Here is a 16,118-nt window from a genome sequence, read left to right as displayed (position 1 = left end):
TCCCAAACCCACACAGACACACAAAGAGTCACAAAATAAAACACAGACACACAGTCACAAACTCATGCAGACACACAGAGTCACAAACCCACGCAGACACACAAAGACTCACAAACCCACACAGACACACAAAGAGTCCCAAACCCACACAGACACACAAAGAGTCACAAAATAAAACACAGACACACAGTCACAAACTCATGCAGACACAGAGTCACAAACCCACGCAGACACACAAAGACTCACAAACCCACACAGACACACAGAGTCACAAACCCACATAGACACACAAAGAGTCCCAAACCCACACAGACACACAAAAAGTCACAAACCCACACAGACACACAAAGAGTCGCAAACCCACACATACACACAAAGAGTCACAAACCCACAAGACACACAAAGAGTCCCAAACCCACACAGACACACAAAAAGTCACAAACCCACACAGACACACAAAGAGTCGCAAACCCACACATACACACAAAGAGTCACAAACCCACACAGATATACAGAGTCATACACAATCACATGTGTATGACTGTGCGTAGGCTGATGGTAACAACAGCAGTATAAATGTTACATTATTATAATGGTAACCCGTTTGTGTGTGTGACAGTGAGAAAGGCGTGGAGGACGAGGAGGATCTTTATGACTGTGTCTATGATGATGAAGACGGAGGAGAGATCTATGAAGATCTGATGAAGGCTGAAGCCGTCCGTCCTCCTCTGGTTAGTTCAAATCAAGTCAAATTGTTTGGGTCACATGCTTTGTAAACAACAGGTGTGGACTTACAGTGAGATGCTTACTTAAGGGTCCTTTTCCAACAATGCAGAGTTAGAATAAATATAAAAATAGTGACACAAGGAATAAATACACAGTGATATCGAATAACAATAATGAGTCAAAATAACACGGCTATACAGGGAGTTCCAGTACTGAGTCAATGTGTATGGAGTTCTCTCTCTCTCTCTCTACTTCTCTCTCTAATAATACTCAATGAGTAATATCAATTAACATGAGACCACAGTAAGAAATTAATGAGGCCAATAATGAAGTAGTGAGAATATTACTCTCGGTTTACAACCAAATAGCATTGAAGTTGACTTTTAGATTTTCTGTGTGGTCTTTCTGTGATATATTTTTGTTTTTGCTTAGTGATACTTTAGTTGGGCAAGATTTTCTGGGTGTTGTCCTGGGGCTTTGTTGGGTTGGTAGCTGGCTGAGGGGACTCTTGGGGGTCACTTGTTTTTAAATGATTCTAACATTTGGTGGCTCTTTTTGGGATATTAATCAGAAGAGGGAATTGGCCTAATTCTGCTCTGCGGGTGTTGTTTGGAGTTGTCCTCTATACTCCGAGACTCTTACAGAATTCCACATGCAGGGTTTCAATTGGGTGTTTGTCTCATTTGTCAAATTCTTGCTTGGTAAGCGGACTCCACACTTCACTGCCATAAAGTGCAATTGGTTCTATTATTGATTCGAATATTTTGAGCCAGATCCAAATTGGTGTGTCTAATTTAATATATATTTGAATGGCATAGAAAGCCCTCCTTGATTTGACTTTCAGTTCATCCACGGCCAGCTTGAAGTCCCCTGTGGAGCTATTTCTTTGTCCCAAGTTTGTGGAGGTGTGTGTTCTATATGAATCGAGCCCAGTAGAAAAGCTTCCCTGACATCTAGACCTTTTCTGCCGTGACATAATGTGTCTTCTTGAAATCGACTGTCATTGCCCAAGTCTGACAGAACTGCTGCAGATGATCTAGCTGTTGCTGTAGCTCCTATTTTGTCGGAGACAGCAAATCAAATCAAATCAAATCAAATGTTATTTGTCACATACACATGGTTAGCAGATGTTAATGCGAGTGTAGCGAAATGCTTGTGCTTCTAGTTCCGACAATGCAGTAATAACCAACAAGTAATCTAACTAACAATTCCAAAACTACTGTCTTATACACAGTGTAAGGGGATAAAGAATATGTACATAAAGATATATGAATGAGTGATGGTACAGAGCAGCATAGGCAAGATACGGTAGATGGTATCGAGTGCAGTATATACATATGAGATGAGTATGTAAACAAAGTGGCATAGTTAAAGTGGCTAGTGATACATGTATTACATAAGGATGCAGTAGATGATATAGAGTACAGTATATACGTATGCATATGAGATGAATAATGTAGTGTATGTAAACATTATATTAGGTAGCATTGTTTAAAGTGGCTAGTGATATATTTCACATAATTTCCCATCAATTCCCATTATCAAAGTGGCTGGAGTTGAGTCAGTGTCAGTGTGTTGGCAGCAGCCACTCAATGTTAGTGGTGGCTGTTTAACAGTCTGATGGCCTTGAGATAGAAGCTGTTTTTCAGTCTCTCGGTCCCAGCTTTGATGCACCTGTACTGACCTCGCATTCTGGATGATAGCGGGGTGAACAGGCAGTGGCTCGGGTGGTTGTTGTCCTTGATGATCTTCATGGCCTTCCTGTAACATTGGGTGGTGTAGGTGTCCTGGAGGGCAGGTAGTTTGCCCCCGGTGATGCGTTGTGCAGACCTCACTACCCTCTGGAGAGCTTTACGGTTGTGGGCAGAGCAGTTGCCGTACCAGGCGGTGATACAGCCCGCCAGGATGCTCTCGATTGTGCATCTGTAGAAGTTTGTGAGTGCATTTGGTGACAAGCCAAATTTCTTCAGCCTCCTGAAGAATGCTGTCTGTGTGAGTGGACCAATTCAGTTTGTCTGTGATGTGTATGCCGAGGAACTTAAAACTTACTACCCTCTCCACTACTGTTCCATCGATGTGGATAGGGGGGTGTTCCCTCTGCTGTTTCCTGAAGTCCACAATCATCTCCTTAGTTTTGTTGACGTTGAGTGTGAGGTTATTTTCCTGACACCACACTCCGAGGGCCCTCACCTCCTCCCTGTAGGCCGTCTCGTCGTTGTTGGTAATCAAGCATACCACTGTTGTGTCGTCCGCAAACTTGATGATTGAGTTGGAGGCGTGTGTGGCCACGCAGTCGTGGGTGAACAGGGAGTACAGGAGAGGGCTCAGAACGCACCCTTGTGGGGCCCCAGTGTTGAGGATCAGCGGGGTGGAGATGTTGTTGCCTACCCTCACCACCTGGGGGCGGCCCGTCAGGAAGTCCAGTACCTAGTTGCACAGGGCGGGATCGAGACCCAGGGTCTCGAGCTTTATGACGAGCTTGGAGGGTACTATGGTGTTGAAATCCGAGCTGTAGTCGATGAACAGCATTCTCACATAAGTAATCATCTTGTCCAGATGGGTTTGGGCAGTGTGCAGTGTGGTTGAGATTGCATCGTCTGTGGACCTATTTGGGCGGTAAGCAAATTGGAGTGGGTCTAGGGTGTCAGGTAGGGTGGAGGTGATATGGTCCTTGACTAGTCTCTCAAAGCACTTCATGATGACGGAAGTGAGTGCTACGGGGCGGTAGTCGTTTAGCTCAGTTACCTTAGCTTTCTTGGGAACAGGAACAATGGTGGCCCTCTTGAAGCATGTGGGAACAGCAGACTGGTATAGGGATTGACTGAATATGTCCGTAAACACACCGGCCAGCTGTACCAGATCATTTGCGTACAGGAGGCATTTTATTCCTTTGTCTTTAAGACTGAGACCAGGGGCAGTTGATTGCTCAAGCTTTTTGTCCAATTCATTTATATAGATCTTAAATTGACTTGAGCTCAAGTTATTCCCCAATTTAACTCCGCGTCCATGGGAAAATACATGTTGACTGTGTACGGCTGTTGAAGGAGGAGGACCAAGGTGCAGCGTGGTGAGCTTACATATTCTTCATTTAAATGACGCAGACAAAAACAATAAACACTACGACACCAAACCGTGAAGCTATAGTGCCCTAAACAAAGTCAACTTCCCACAAAGGCAGGTGGAAAAAGGGCTACCTAAGTATGGTTCTCAAACAGAGACAACGATAGACAGTTGCCTCTGATTGAGAATCACACCCGGCCAAACACAAAGAAATAGAAAACATAGAAATAAAGAAACTAGAATGCCCACCCTAGTCACACCCTGGCCTAACCAAAATAGAGAATAAAAGCCTCTCTATGGCCAGGGCGTGACAGACTGACTGCACACTTGTTATTTGGGTACATAGATTTGTTGACATGTGTTTTTCCACCCACACCACTTTCAATGAATAACTCAACTCAAGTAAACCAAGCTTATATTTTGGGTTCTGATGCGGTACGAAAGTTAAACTAAGCTCATGAGGCATCTATAAGTTATATTGTTCAAGAAGCAATAGGTGTATATCATACATTTATAAGTGAAAAAAATGGATGTAGCAGGTATGGATTCTAGCTTTAAAGCTCTGCGTGTGTGTGTGTGTGTGTGTGTGTGTGTGTGTGTGTGTGTGTGTGTGCGTGCGTGCGTGCGTGCGTGCGTGCGTGGGTGCGTGATCATTACAGAAGCAGGTAGAGACAGACATCAGGAGCTGCTGTCTGACAGAGATCAAGCAGACTGAGGAGAAGTACACAGAGACTCTGGACTCCATAGAGAAGGTAAGGTGTTACTGCCAAATACATCCCCTACCCCTGTGGTGCTACAACCAAATACCCCCCTTCATACTGTATTCTCACAATCCTCTTCGTTCATCAACCATTCCGTTCATGACCTTGTGAAAACCGTCACTTATGTAGGCAGACACTATTTAAGATTAAGATTGTTCTGATAAATCACTTGTGTTGTGCAACAAGTCGTTATTTGGCTGACCCAAATAGTTCCCGTAAACAGGCAGCAACTGCTTACCTACCTCTCCTGTTTAAGTGGAACCAACTCTTGTTCTTACGCTCTGTTTTTCACATCCAGTATTTTATGGCACCTCTTACGACATTCCTGTCCTCAGAGGAGATGAAGAAAGTGTTTGTCAACATTCCGGTAAGTTACAGGACAGAAACCCCAACCATCCACATGTAGATGGTACAGATAGAAATTGCAGTGACATTTTAGTCATTTAGCAGACGCTCTTATTCCAGATTGACTTACAGTCGGTGGATTTAACTTGCTACGTTGAGTAGTAAAAAAGCCAACACATATCACAGTTATTGCAAGTAGACCTTTCTCCAAAATATCAGCTAATACCTGTTGTCCCAAGCCCTATGGGTCTTCAGTGTTTGTTTGTCATGGACTGTTGTTGTGTTTCAGGACCTGGTTAAGGTTCACAAGAGTCTCATGGTGGAGATCCAAGACTCTGTCCGCCATAAAAGTGCTCAGAACATCTACCAGATCTTCATCCACTACAAAGAGAGGTACAATTCCACAGAACTCTCCCACTGGGCACAGACGTCAGTTCAACGTCTATTTTTGATTTACATTTGGTTGTAAAATCATGAATTCAACGTGAAATCAACAACAACAACAAAAATCACATTGAATTTGTGTAAAAAGTTACATGAAAAAAATACGAAATTCCCAGTTTTCCGTGTTGAAAGAAACAGCGTTGATTGAACCAGCCTGGGTTTTCTGTCTCGTTCTCTCAATCTCTTGTTCTTTCGAACTTTAGAAATGTTATATGATTGGCTGTGTACAGTGTTGTAACAATGTGCAAGTAGTTGAAGTATGAAAGGGGAAATAAATAAACAGATAAGTTGTTGGTGCTCCACTTGTTGCCCCTTTTGTCATGGCAACGGGCCACACATCTTGCTGCTGTGATTGCACACAGAGTTATTTCGCCTCCCAGATATGGGAGTTTATCAATGTTTGAGTTGTTTTCAAATTCTTTGTGGGTCTGTGTGACCTGTTGGAAATCTGTGTCTCTAATGTAGTCATACATTTGGCAGGAGGTTTAGGAAGTATTGCTCAGTTTCCACCTCATCAGTGAGCACATAGCCTGTCATCTCTCGAGAGCCAGGTCTGCCTATGCCGGCCTCTCTCTGTATATAGTCAATGATTTTCTTACTTGAGGGTCAGTCACAGTGGTCAGGTATTCTGCTACCGTGTACTCTCTGTTTAGGGCCAGATAGCGTTCCAGTTTGCTCTGTTTTTTGGTTGATTCTTTCCAGTGTATAGTTATCTTTTTGCTTTCTCATAATTTGGTTGGGTCTAAATGTGTTTCTGTCCCGGGGATCTGTGGGGTCTGTTCGTGTTTGTGAACAGAGCCTCAGAACCAGCTGGCTGAGGGGACTCTTCTCTCTGTAGGTGATGGCTTTGTGGTGGAATGTGTGGGCATCGCTTCCTTTTAGGTGGTTGTAGAATTGAACAGCTCTTTTCTGGATTTTGATAACTAGTAGGTATAGTTGTAATTCTCCTCTGCATGCATTGTTTGGGGTTTTGCATTATACACAAAGTATATTTTTGCAGAATTCTGCAAGCAGAGTCTCAATTGACTGTTTGAATTCTTGGTTGGTGAGTGGACCCCAGACCTCACAACCATAGAGAGCAATGGGTTTGATAGCTTATTAAAGTTCTATCCTCATGAGTTTTATGTTCCTTTTGATGACATAGAAGGCCCTTCTTGCCTTGTCTCTTAGATCGTTCACAGCCTTGTGGAAGTTACCTGTGGCGCTGATGTTTAGGCCGAGGTAGGGTTAGGGTTAGGGACCATTATTTTAGTCTTACTGAGATTCACTGTCAGGGCCCAAGTCATGTCCCAAGCCCAAGTCTCTCTCTCTCTCTCAATTTATTTCACCTCAACAATACTGACTTTAATATACTGATATCTGTTCCAGATTGCTAATATATGGGAAATACTGTAGCCATGTAGAAACGGCCATCGTTGCTTTGGATGACATCTGCAAACACAGAGAAGACATCCGGATGAAGCTGGAGGTAAAGTCTGCATCAGTCTAAATCAGTAGTCAGATACAGCCATCTAGTGTTTACCATAGGTATTACAGGCCATGGCACACCAACTGCAATTATTTTTTATTTGTTTCAATTAATAATTACTATATTTTTTTTCTCTCTAAATGAATATGTTTTGTGTTATATTGCAGTGACAGTTCAAATACCATGTGGTATGATTTATTTATTGTGTTTTGCCAGGAATGTGCAAAGAGAGCCAATTATGGAAAGTTTACACTGAGGGATCTGCTAGTGGTCCCTATGCAGCGGGTACTCAAGTATCATCTTCTTCTACAGGTAAGATATATATCTTCAGAGAGCTGAGAATGACTTCCATTCAACTGTTACCTCAGTACCAGGGATAAAGCTGCACTACTGACTATCACCAGTTACCCGTGTTTTAATCATACACTAGTCCTGGACGCCTCTGGATGTACAGGACCAGTCAAAAGTTTGGACACCCCGACTCATTCAAGGGGTTTTCTTTATTTTTTACTTTTTTCTACATTGTAGAATAATAGTGAAGATATGAAAACTATGAAATAACACATATGAATTCATGTAGTAACCAAAAGAAAGTGTTGAATAAATCTAAATATATTTTATATTTGAGATTCTTCAATATAGCCACCCTTTGCCTTGATGACAGCTTTGCACACGCTTGGCATTCTGTCAACCAGCTTCATGAGGTAGTCACCTGGAATGTATTTCAATTAACATGAGTGCCTTGTTAATTTGTGGAATTTCTCTCCTTCTTAATGCGTTTGAGCCAGTCAGTTGTGTTGTGACAAGGTAGGGGTGATATACAGAAGATAGCTCTATTTGGTAAAAGACCAAGTCCATATTATGGCAAGAAGAGCTCAAATAAGAAAAGAGAAATGACGATCCATCATTACTTTAAGACATGAAGGTCAGTGAATGCGGAAAATTTCAAGAACTTTGAAAGTTTCCTCAAGTATAGCGCTATGATGAAATGTCTCTCATGAGGACCACCACAGGAAAGGAAGACCCAGAGTTACTTCTGCTGCAGAGGATAAGTTCATTAGAGTTAAATGAACCTCAGATTGCAGCCCAAGTAAATGCTTCACAGAGTTCAAGTAACAGACACATCTCAACATCAACTGTTCAGAGGAGACTCAGGCCTTCATGGTCGAATTGCTGCAAAGAAACCACTACTAAAGGACACTAATAAGAAGAAGAGCCTTGCTTGGGCCAAGAAATACAAGCAATGGACCTTCACCGGTGGAAATCTGTCCATTGGTCTGATGAGTCCAAATTGGAGATTTTTGGTTCCAACCGCTGTTTTTGTGAGACTTAGAGTAGGTGAATGGATAATCTCTGCATGTGTGGTTCCCACCATGAAGCATGGAGGAGGAGGTGTGATGGTGTGAGGGTGCTTTGCTGATGACACTGTCCTTGATTTTTTTAGTTTTCAAGGCACACTTAACCAGCATGGCTTCCACAGCATTCTGCAGTGATACGCCATCCCATCTGGTTTGCGCTTAGTGGGAGTATCATTTGTTTTTCGACAGGACAATGACCCAACACACCTCCACGCTGTTTAAGAGCTATTTGACCAAGAAGGAGAGTGATGGAGTGCTGCGTCAGATGACCTGGCCTCCACAATCACCCGACATCAACTCAATTTAGATGGTTTGGGATGAGTTGGACTGCGGAGTGAAGGAGAAGCAGCCAACAAGTGCTCAGCATATGTGGGAACTCCTTCAAGACTTTCTGACTGTCGTAGTCTTACAGCAAAAATAGAATGGAGGAAAAAGAATAAGCAAGAGAGTGCCTGAAAGAGATAAGAAGAGGGATAGGGAGAAAAGTAGTGTGTGTGAATACCCTTATAAGGCATTACTGCAATCAGTCAGTCAGGCAGCCCTCTGGTCCTGACTCCTGCAGCTCTAACGTTATTCCTAGGCCACCACTGCATGGGGGGACATGTTAGCAGTCAGGGGCAAGGTGGAAAGGTGTGTGTGGTTGTGTACGCTCCTAGGGGGTTGACGTGTGACTGGCGGTCAGCTCCGAGCCGTCTTCTCTTTCTCTCCCTTCCTCCCTGTCGGTGGAATCCATTCCACTCCATAAGACAGGAGGCACTGTTGCGTAAGAGAGAGCCAGTCAGAGCTGTCTGTCTGTCAGGGCTGTGTGTGTGTGTGCGTGTGTCTGTTTGTCTGTTTGTTTCGGGCTAGGAGGGCTGCATGTGGACCCTGGGGACCTGGCCTGGCCTGTGCCAATCCCCGATCCACTCCAATGGAGGGAACACGCTCCTGGGGTAGTGGGAGGGAGGGAGGAGGAAGGGAGTGAGAGAGGGACGTGAGGGAGGGAGGGGAGGAAGAGATGGGAGGCAAGAGTGGAGGTGAGTGCTTAGATCAGGGAGGAGAGGTAAGGAGGATGGAGGGCAGGTAGGTCTTTCTCTCTGTTCCCTCTGTAATTATTTCATAGTGGCTCCCACCAGTCCCCAACTCACTATAACTAGAATCAATCAATATGCCAGTCGTGTCAGAACCCTCTTTCTTTCTCTGTCTCTCTATCACTCTTTCCTTTCTTCCCATTTCTCTATTTATTCCGAACTCACTATAACTGGAAGCCATCAATAAGCCTGTACTATCTCGTCATCGCTCTCTCTCTCTCCTTTTCTCTCTCTCGCTCTCGCTCTCTCTTTTTCTCTCTCTCTTTCTCGCTCTCTCTATTTATCTCTCTCCCCTCTCTCTCTCTCTCTCTCTCTCTCTCTCTCTCTCTCTCTCTCTCTCTCTCTCTCTCTCTCTATCTCTCTCTTTCTCCCTCTCTTGCTACCCCCTCCCCACCTCTCCCATGGGCTCACTGTGTAGATGTGTGTTAGGAGCAGAGAATGAAATATAGGGTCCTGTCGCATTGCTTGTGATAATAATTCCCAGGTTCAGCTTGAGTGATAGCTGGGATTTGAGGAGTTCTAGGCAGACACATACGGCCCAGCGGGAGGGGGCTGGGGCAAAGGGGCTGGGGGCGTGGGAGCTGGGGTGAGGGGGCTGGTGCGAGGTGGCTGGGGGCGAGGGAGCTGGGGTGAGGGGGCTGGGGCGGTGGGACTGGGGTGAGGGGACTGGGGGCGAGGGATCTGGGGCGAGGGGAAGGAGAGGGGAAGGAAGCCATTTATCTGGGCTGGGCTGGGATGTGTGTGTGTGTGAAGGATATGCATGGTAACCTTCCTTATCCTCCACAACACAGACAAACGGCTTAGATGTCTTGTTTACTCGCCAGCTACAGGAAAGCAATTTCAGCCCACACACAAGATACACGCAAGATAAGCATATACATACAGAGAACGCAGGAATTCACGCACGAATGCACACACACACACAGCAATTTATTTTATTTTATTACTGGTTTCTTTCGTCGTATCCCACCTTTTTATTTCATATCTAGGATTATGATGTTGGTTGGGATTTACTTTCCAGGTGTGTGTGTATGTATGTGTGTATGTGTGTGTGTGTGTGTTTGTGTAGAAGTGTGTGTACAGTATGTGTGTGATTGTGCACAGCAACAGTAACTCATCTGTGTGTGTGACATGAAAATAGAAATCAATGATCGCTTCGTTTGTGTTTGTCCTTGTTTGTTTTTCTAGCCCTGAAGTCGCAGTCCAAATGAAACAACATCCCTTGATAAGCACAGCTCATTTTTAACATGGTAGAACCTTGGTTGACACTGTTTGTCTATAATTTTGAGCTGTAGTTGAAGTGTCAGGCAGAGAGAGATGGCCTAATGCCTACCTGTCATCTCTATTTTTCCTACTTCTCTCCGGGCTCTGTGTGGCTAATTAGCTAGCTGGTGAAAACAGAGAGCATAAAATAGCACTGTGTTTTGTTTTGATCCAATTACAGGAATTAGTGAAACACACTCACGATGCGGCTGACAAGAGCAATTTGCGGCTGGCGCTGGATGCCATGAAGGTAAGTGTTATACGATGCCCTCGCATCACATCAGGAATGAAAGAGTAATTGGGGTGCCAGGTCTGTGTCTGATGTTATGACTCTCCTCACCTCTATCGCACGTACCACATACACATTCATACGCATGCACACACACACACACACACACACACACACACACACACACACACACACACACACACACACACACACACACACACACACACACACACACACACACACACACACACACACACACACACACACACACACACACACACACACACACACACACACTCACATCTACGTAGTTACAGTGCCCACTTGTTCCTATTTTGTTCCATTACAACCTGTAATTTAAATATATTTTTATTTGGATTTCAAGTAATGGACATACACAGAATAGTCCAAATTGGTGAAGTAAAATGAAAAAAATAACAATGAAATTAGAAAAAATAAAAAACGGAAAAGTGGTGCGTGCATATGTATTCACCCCCTTTGCTATGAAACCCTAAATAAGATCCGGAACTTTGAAAATCCCCCAGAGCACCATTAAATCCAGTATTAAAAAATGTAAAGAATATGGCACCACAACAAACCTGCCAAAAGAGGGCCACCCACCAAAACTCATGGACCGGGCAAGGAGGGCATTAATCAGAGAGGCCAAAGATAAAGATAACCCTGAAGGAGCTGCTAAGCTCCACAGCGGAGATTGGAGTATCTGTCCATAGGACCACTTTAAACTGTATACTCCACAGGGCTGGGCTTTACAGAAGAGTGGCCAGAAAAAAAGCCATTGCTTAAAGTTTTCACCAAAAGGCATGTGGGAGACTCCCCAAACATATGGAAGAAAGTACTCTGGTCAGATGAGACTGAAACTGAGCTTTTTGGCCATCAAGATAAACGCTATGTCTGGCGCAAACCCAACACCTCACATCACCCCGAGAACACCATCCCCACAGTAAAGCATGGTGGTGGCAGCATCAGCTGTGGGGATGTTTTTCATCGGCAGGGACTGGGAAACTGGTCCGATTGAAGTAATGATGGATGGCGCTAAATACAGGGAATTTCTTGAGGGAAACCTGTTTCAGTCTTCCAGAGATTTGAGACTGGGAAAGAGGTTCACCTTCCAGCAGGACAATGATCCTAAGCATACTGCTAAAGCAACACTCAAGTGGTTTATGGGGAAACATTTAAAAGTCTTGGAATGTCCTAGTCAAAGCCCAGACCTCAATCCAATTGATAATCTGTGGTTTGACTTAAAGATTGCTGTACACTTTCGGAACCCATCCAACTTGAAGTAGCTGGAGCAGTTTTGACTTGAAGAATTTGCAAAAATCCCAGTTGCTAGATGTGCCAAGCTTATATAGACATACCCCAAGAGACTTGCAGCTGTAATTGCTGCAAAAGGTGTCTCTACAAAAATATTTTGCATCTTCAACGTGGTAGGCATGTTGTGTGAATCAAATGATACATACACCCAAAAGGTCAATTTTAATTCCAGGTTGTAAGGCAATGAAATAGGAAAAATGCCAAGGGGGGTGAATACTTTCACAAGCCACTGTAGGCACACATGTTTTGCAGGCGCACACAGGCACACCAGCTAACACTTGCAACGTAAGTGAGTAGTCTTCATCTATCTACAGAGTTATACACCAGACTGCAGGCTATTAGATACTGATGCAAGCTTTCAATAAGAAACATGTCTTTAGGGACTCAAAATGTCTCTATTTACTGTATAATTACGTATTTATTACTGTAGACACTGAGGGTACAAAACATTAGGAATACCTGCTCTATCCATGACATAGACTGACCAGGTGAATCCAGGTGAAAGCTATGATCCCTTATTAATGTCACTTGATAAATCCACTTCAATCAGTGTAGATGAAGGGGAGGAGACAAGTTAAAGAAGGATTTTTAAGCCTTGAGACATGGATTGTTTAACGGTCGTTCTACCTTGTCATGCTGCTGCTCCAGTTTCAACTGTTCTGCGCCTATGAAACCCTGGCCTGTCCACCGGACGTGCTACCTTGTCCCAGACCTGCTGTTTTCAACCCTCTCTCTCCCTCTCCCTCCCTCCCTCTCCCTCCCTCTCTCTCCCTCTCCCTCTCCCTCTCCCTCTCCCTCTCCCTCTCCCTCTCCCTCTTCCTCTCCCTCTTCCTCTCTCTCTCTCTCTCTCTCTCTCTCTCTCTCTCTCTCTCTCTCTCTCTCTCTCTCTCTCTCTCTCTCTCTCTCTCTCTCTCTCTCTCTCTCTCTCTCTCTCTCTCTCTCTCTCTCTCTCTCTCTCTCTCCTTCTCTCTCCTTCCCTCTCTACCACACCTGCTGTTTCGACCTCTGAATGCTCACCTATGAAAAGCCAAATGACATTTAGTCCTGAGGTGCTGACCTGTTGCACCATCTACAACCACAGTGATTATTATTTCACCCTGCCGGTCATCAATGAACGTTTGAACATCTTGAAGAACGATCTGGCCTTAATGGCCATGTATATGGCCTCTTATAATCTCCACCCAGCACAGCCAGAAGAGGACTGGCCACCCCTCAGAGCCTGGTTCCTCTCTAGGTTTCTTCCTAGATTCCCGCCTTTCAAGGGAGTTTTTCCTAGCCACCGTGCTTCTGCATTGCTTGCTGTTTGGGGTTTTAGGCTGGAGTATAAGCAGTTTGTGACATATGCTTTCTAAAAAGGAATTTATAAATACATTTGATTGATTGATGGATGGATTATGTATGTGTGCCATTTAGAGGGTCATTTTTCCATATGTATCAAGAATGGCCCACCACTCAAAGGACATCAAGCCAACTTGACACAAATGTGGGAAACATTGGCATCAACATGGGCCAGCATCCCTGTGGAACGCATTCGTCACCTTGTCCATGTCCAGACGAATTGAGGCTGTTCTATGTTTAGTTACACTTTTATTACTGTATATATTTCGTTATGGACTAACTAAATATATACAGTAATTAATACATAACTAAATATATACAGTAATTAATACATAACTAAATATATACAGTAATTAATACATAACTAAATATATACAGTAATTAATACATAACTAAATATACAGAGTCATTATGTTTGGATTACTAATATATTTAGTTATGTATTAATTACTGTATATATTTAGTTATGTATTAATTACTGTATATATTTAGTTATGTATTAATTACTGTATATATTTAGTTATGTATTAATTACTGTGTTTTGTGGGTAGTTGTTTTCTGTTTAGTGTTCTGCACCTGACAGGACTGTTTCGGTTTCGTTTTGCACTTTGTTATTTTTGTTTCAGTGTTCAGTTTAATAAAAGTCATGAACACTTACCACGCTGCGCTTTGGTCCGATTCTTCCTCATCAGACGACGACAACCGTTACAGTATATATGTATTTATGTATTAATGTGTATATTTAGTTATGTATTAATTACTGTATATATTTAGTTAGTAAAAAATGTACCTAAACATAGACCTCACAGCCTAACACAGTATACAGTGCCTTCAGTATTCATACTCCTTGACTTATTCCACATATCGTTGTGTTAAAAACCTGAAAAAACATGTTCCACACCCATCTACAAACAATACCCCATAATGACAAAGTGAAAATATGTTTTTAGAAGTTTTAGTAAATTTACTGAACATTTAATTCAGAAATATATAATTTACATAACTTTACACACCCCTGAGTCAATACATGTTAGAATCATCTTGTCAGTGATTACAGCTGTGAGTCTTTCTGGGTAAGTCTCTAAGGGCTTTGCACATTATTCTTTAAAAAAAATATTCAAGCTCTGTCAAATTGGTTGTTGATCATTGTTAGACAACCATTTTGAAGTCTTGCCCTAGTTTTTCAAGCCGTTTTAAGTGGAGTAACTACAACGTTGCTGATCCATCCTTAGTTTTATCCTATCACAGCCATTAAACTGTTTCAATGTCACCAATGGCCTCATGAAATCCCTGATCGGTTTCCTTCCTCTCCAGCAACAGAGTTAGGATGGATGCCTGTATCTTTGTAGTGACTGGGGGTATTGATACACCATCCAAAGTGTAATTAATAGCTTCACCATGCTAAAAGGGATATTCAGTGTCTGCTTTTTAAAATGATATCCCATCTACCAATAGGTGCCCTTCTTTGCGAAGCATTGGAATTGCATTGGTCTTTGTGGTTGAACCTGTGTTTGAAATTCACTGCTTGACTAAGGGACCTTACAGACAATTGTATGTGTGGGGTACAGAGATGAAGTAGTCATTCAAAAATCATGTTAACCACTTGTACTGCACACAGAGTGAGTCCATGTAACTTATTGTGTCATTATTTATTTTTTTCCATAACAAAGGGGTTGAATCCTTATTGACTCAAGACATTTCAACTTTTCATTTTTTATGAATTTGTAAACATTCTAAAAACATAATTCCACTTTGACATTATGTGGTATTGTGTGTAGGCCAGTACCACAAAATCTTAATTAAATGCATTTTAAATTCAGGCCTTAACAGAACAAAATGTGGAAAAAGTCACGGGTTGCGAATACTTTCTGAAGGTCCACATATGCCTCCTACTGAGATCTGCCTTGAGACCAGATTATTGGTCATAACGATGACTCTACCAACCTGCTAGCTATTTCAGCACCACACCAGACCTACGGCATACGTACTCTAGGCCTACACACAACAACCTAAAAACACTCCTGCCACCAACACATGTACAGTTGAAGTAGGAAGTTTACATACACTTAGGTTGGAGTCATTAAAATTTGTTTTTCAACCAGTCCACACATTTCTTGTGAAACAAACGTTAGTTAGGACATCTACTTTGTGCATGAAACAAGTCATTTTTCCAAAAATTGTTAACAGACAGATTATTTCACTTATAACTCACTGTATCACAATTCCGGTGGGTCAGAAGTTTACATACACTAAGTTTACTGTGCCTTTAAACAGCTTGGAAAAGGCACAGGATGTCATGGAATTAGAAACTACTGATAGGCTACTTGACATAATTTGAGTCAATTGGAGCTGTACCTGTGGATGTATTTCAAGGTCTACCTTCAAACTCAGTGCCTCTTTGCTTGACATCATGGGAAAATCAAAAGAAATCAGCCAAGACCTCAGAAAAACAATTGTAGACCTCCACAAGTCTGGTTCATCCTTGGGAGCAATTTCCAAATGCCTGAAGTTCATCTGTTCAAATAATAGTACGCGAGTGTAAACACCATGGGACCACGCAGCCGTCATACCACTCAGGAAGGAGACGCGTTCTGCACATAGGGACAAAGATTGTAGTTTTTGGAGAACAATCCTCTGGTCTGATGAAACAAAAATATAACTATTTGGCCATAATGACCATCGTTATGGTTGGAGGAAAAAGGGGAAGGTTTGCAAGCCGAAGAA

The 16,118-nt window shown here is 42.8% G+C and overlaps 1 protein-coding gene across 5 annotated transcripts in view; it reads left to right on the top strand.

Annotated features, from left to right (window-relative positions):
* The window catches only part of LOC118378233 (guanine nucleotide exchange factor VAV3), a 153,209-nt gene that overhangs the window by 83,610 nt on the left and 53,481 nt on the right, over positions 1-16,118 (top strand). For all 5 annotated transcript variants that reach the window (XR_008083590.1, XR_008083589.1, XR_008083588.1 and 2 more), the window contains exons 5-11: positions 620-731; positions 4,446-4,538; positions 4,846-4,914; positions 5,182-5,285; positions 6,705-6,804; positions 7,021-7,116; positions 10,677-10,745. Coding sequence is in view for 1 of the 5 variants with exons in the window: in XM_052483375.1 (XP_052339335.1) it covers positions 620-731; positions 4,446-4,538; positions 4,846-4,914; positions 5,182-5,285; positions 6,705-6,804; positions 7,021-7,116; positions 10,677-10,745 (643 nt within the window). In the remaining 4 variants the exon portion in view is untranslated. The remainder of the gene's footprint in view (positions 1-619; positions 732-4,445; positions 4,539-4,845; positions 4,915-5,181; positions 5,286-6,704; positions 6,805-7,020; positions 7,117-10,676; positions 10,746-16,118) is intronic.

Source organism: Oncorhynchus keta, chromosome 28, assembly GCF_023373465.1.
Source record: "Oncorhynchus keta strain PuntledgeMale-10-30-2019 chromosome 28, Oket_V2, whole genome shotgun sequence".
NCBI lineage: Eukaryota > Metazoa > Chordata > Actinopteri > Salmoniformes > Salmonidae > Oncorhynchus > Oncorhynchus keta.
Note: the sequence above shows the minus strand (reverse complement) of the source record. Positions and strands in the feature narration are given on the sequence as shown.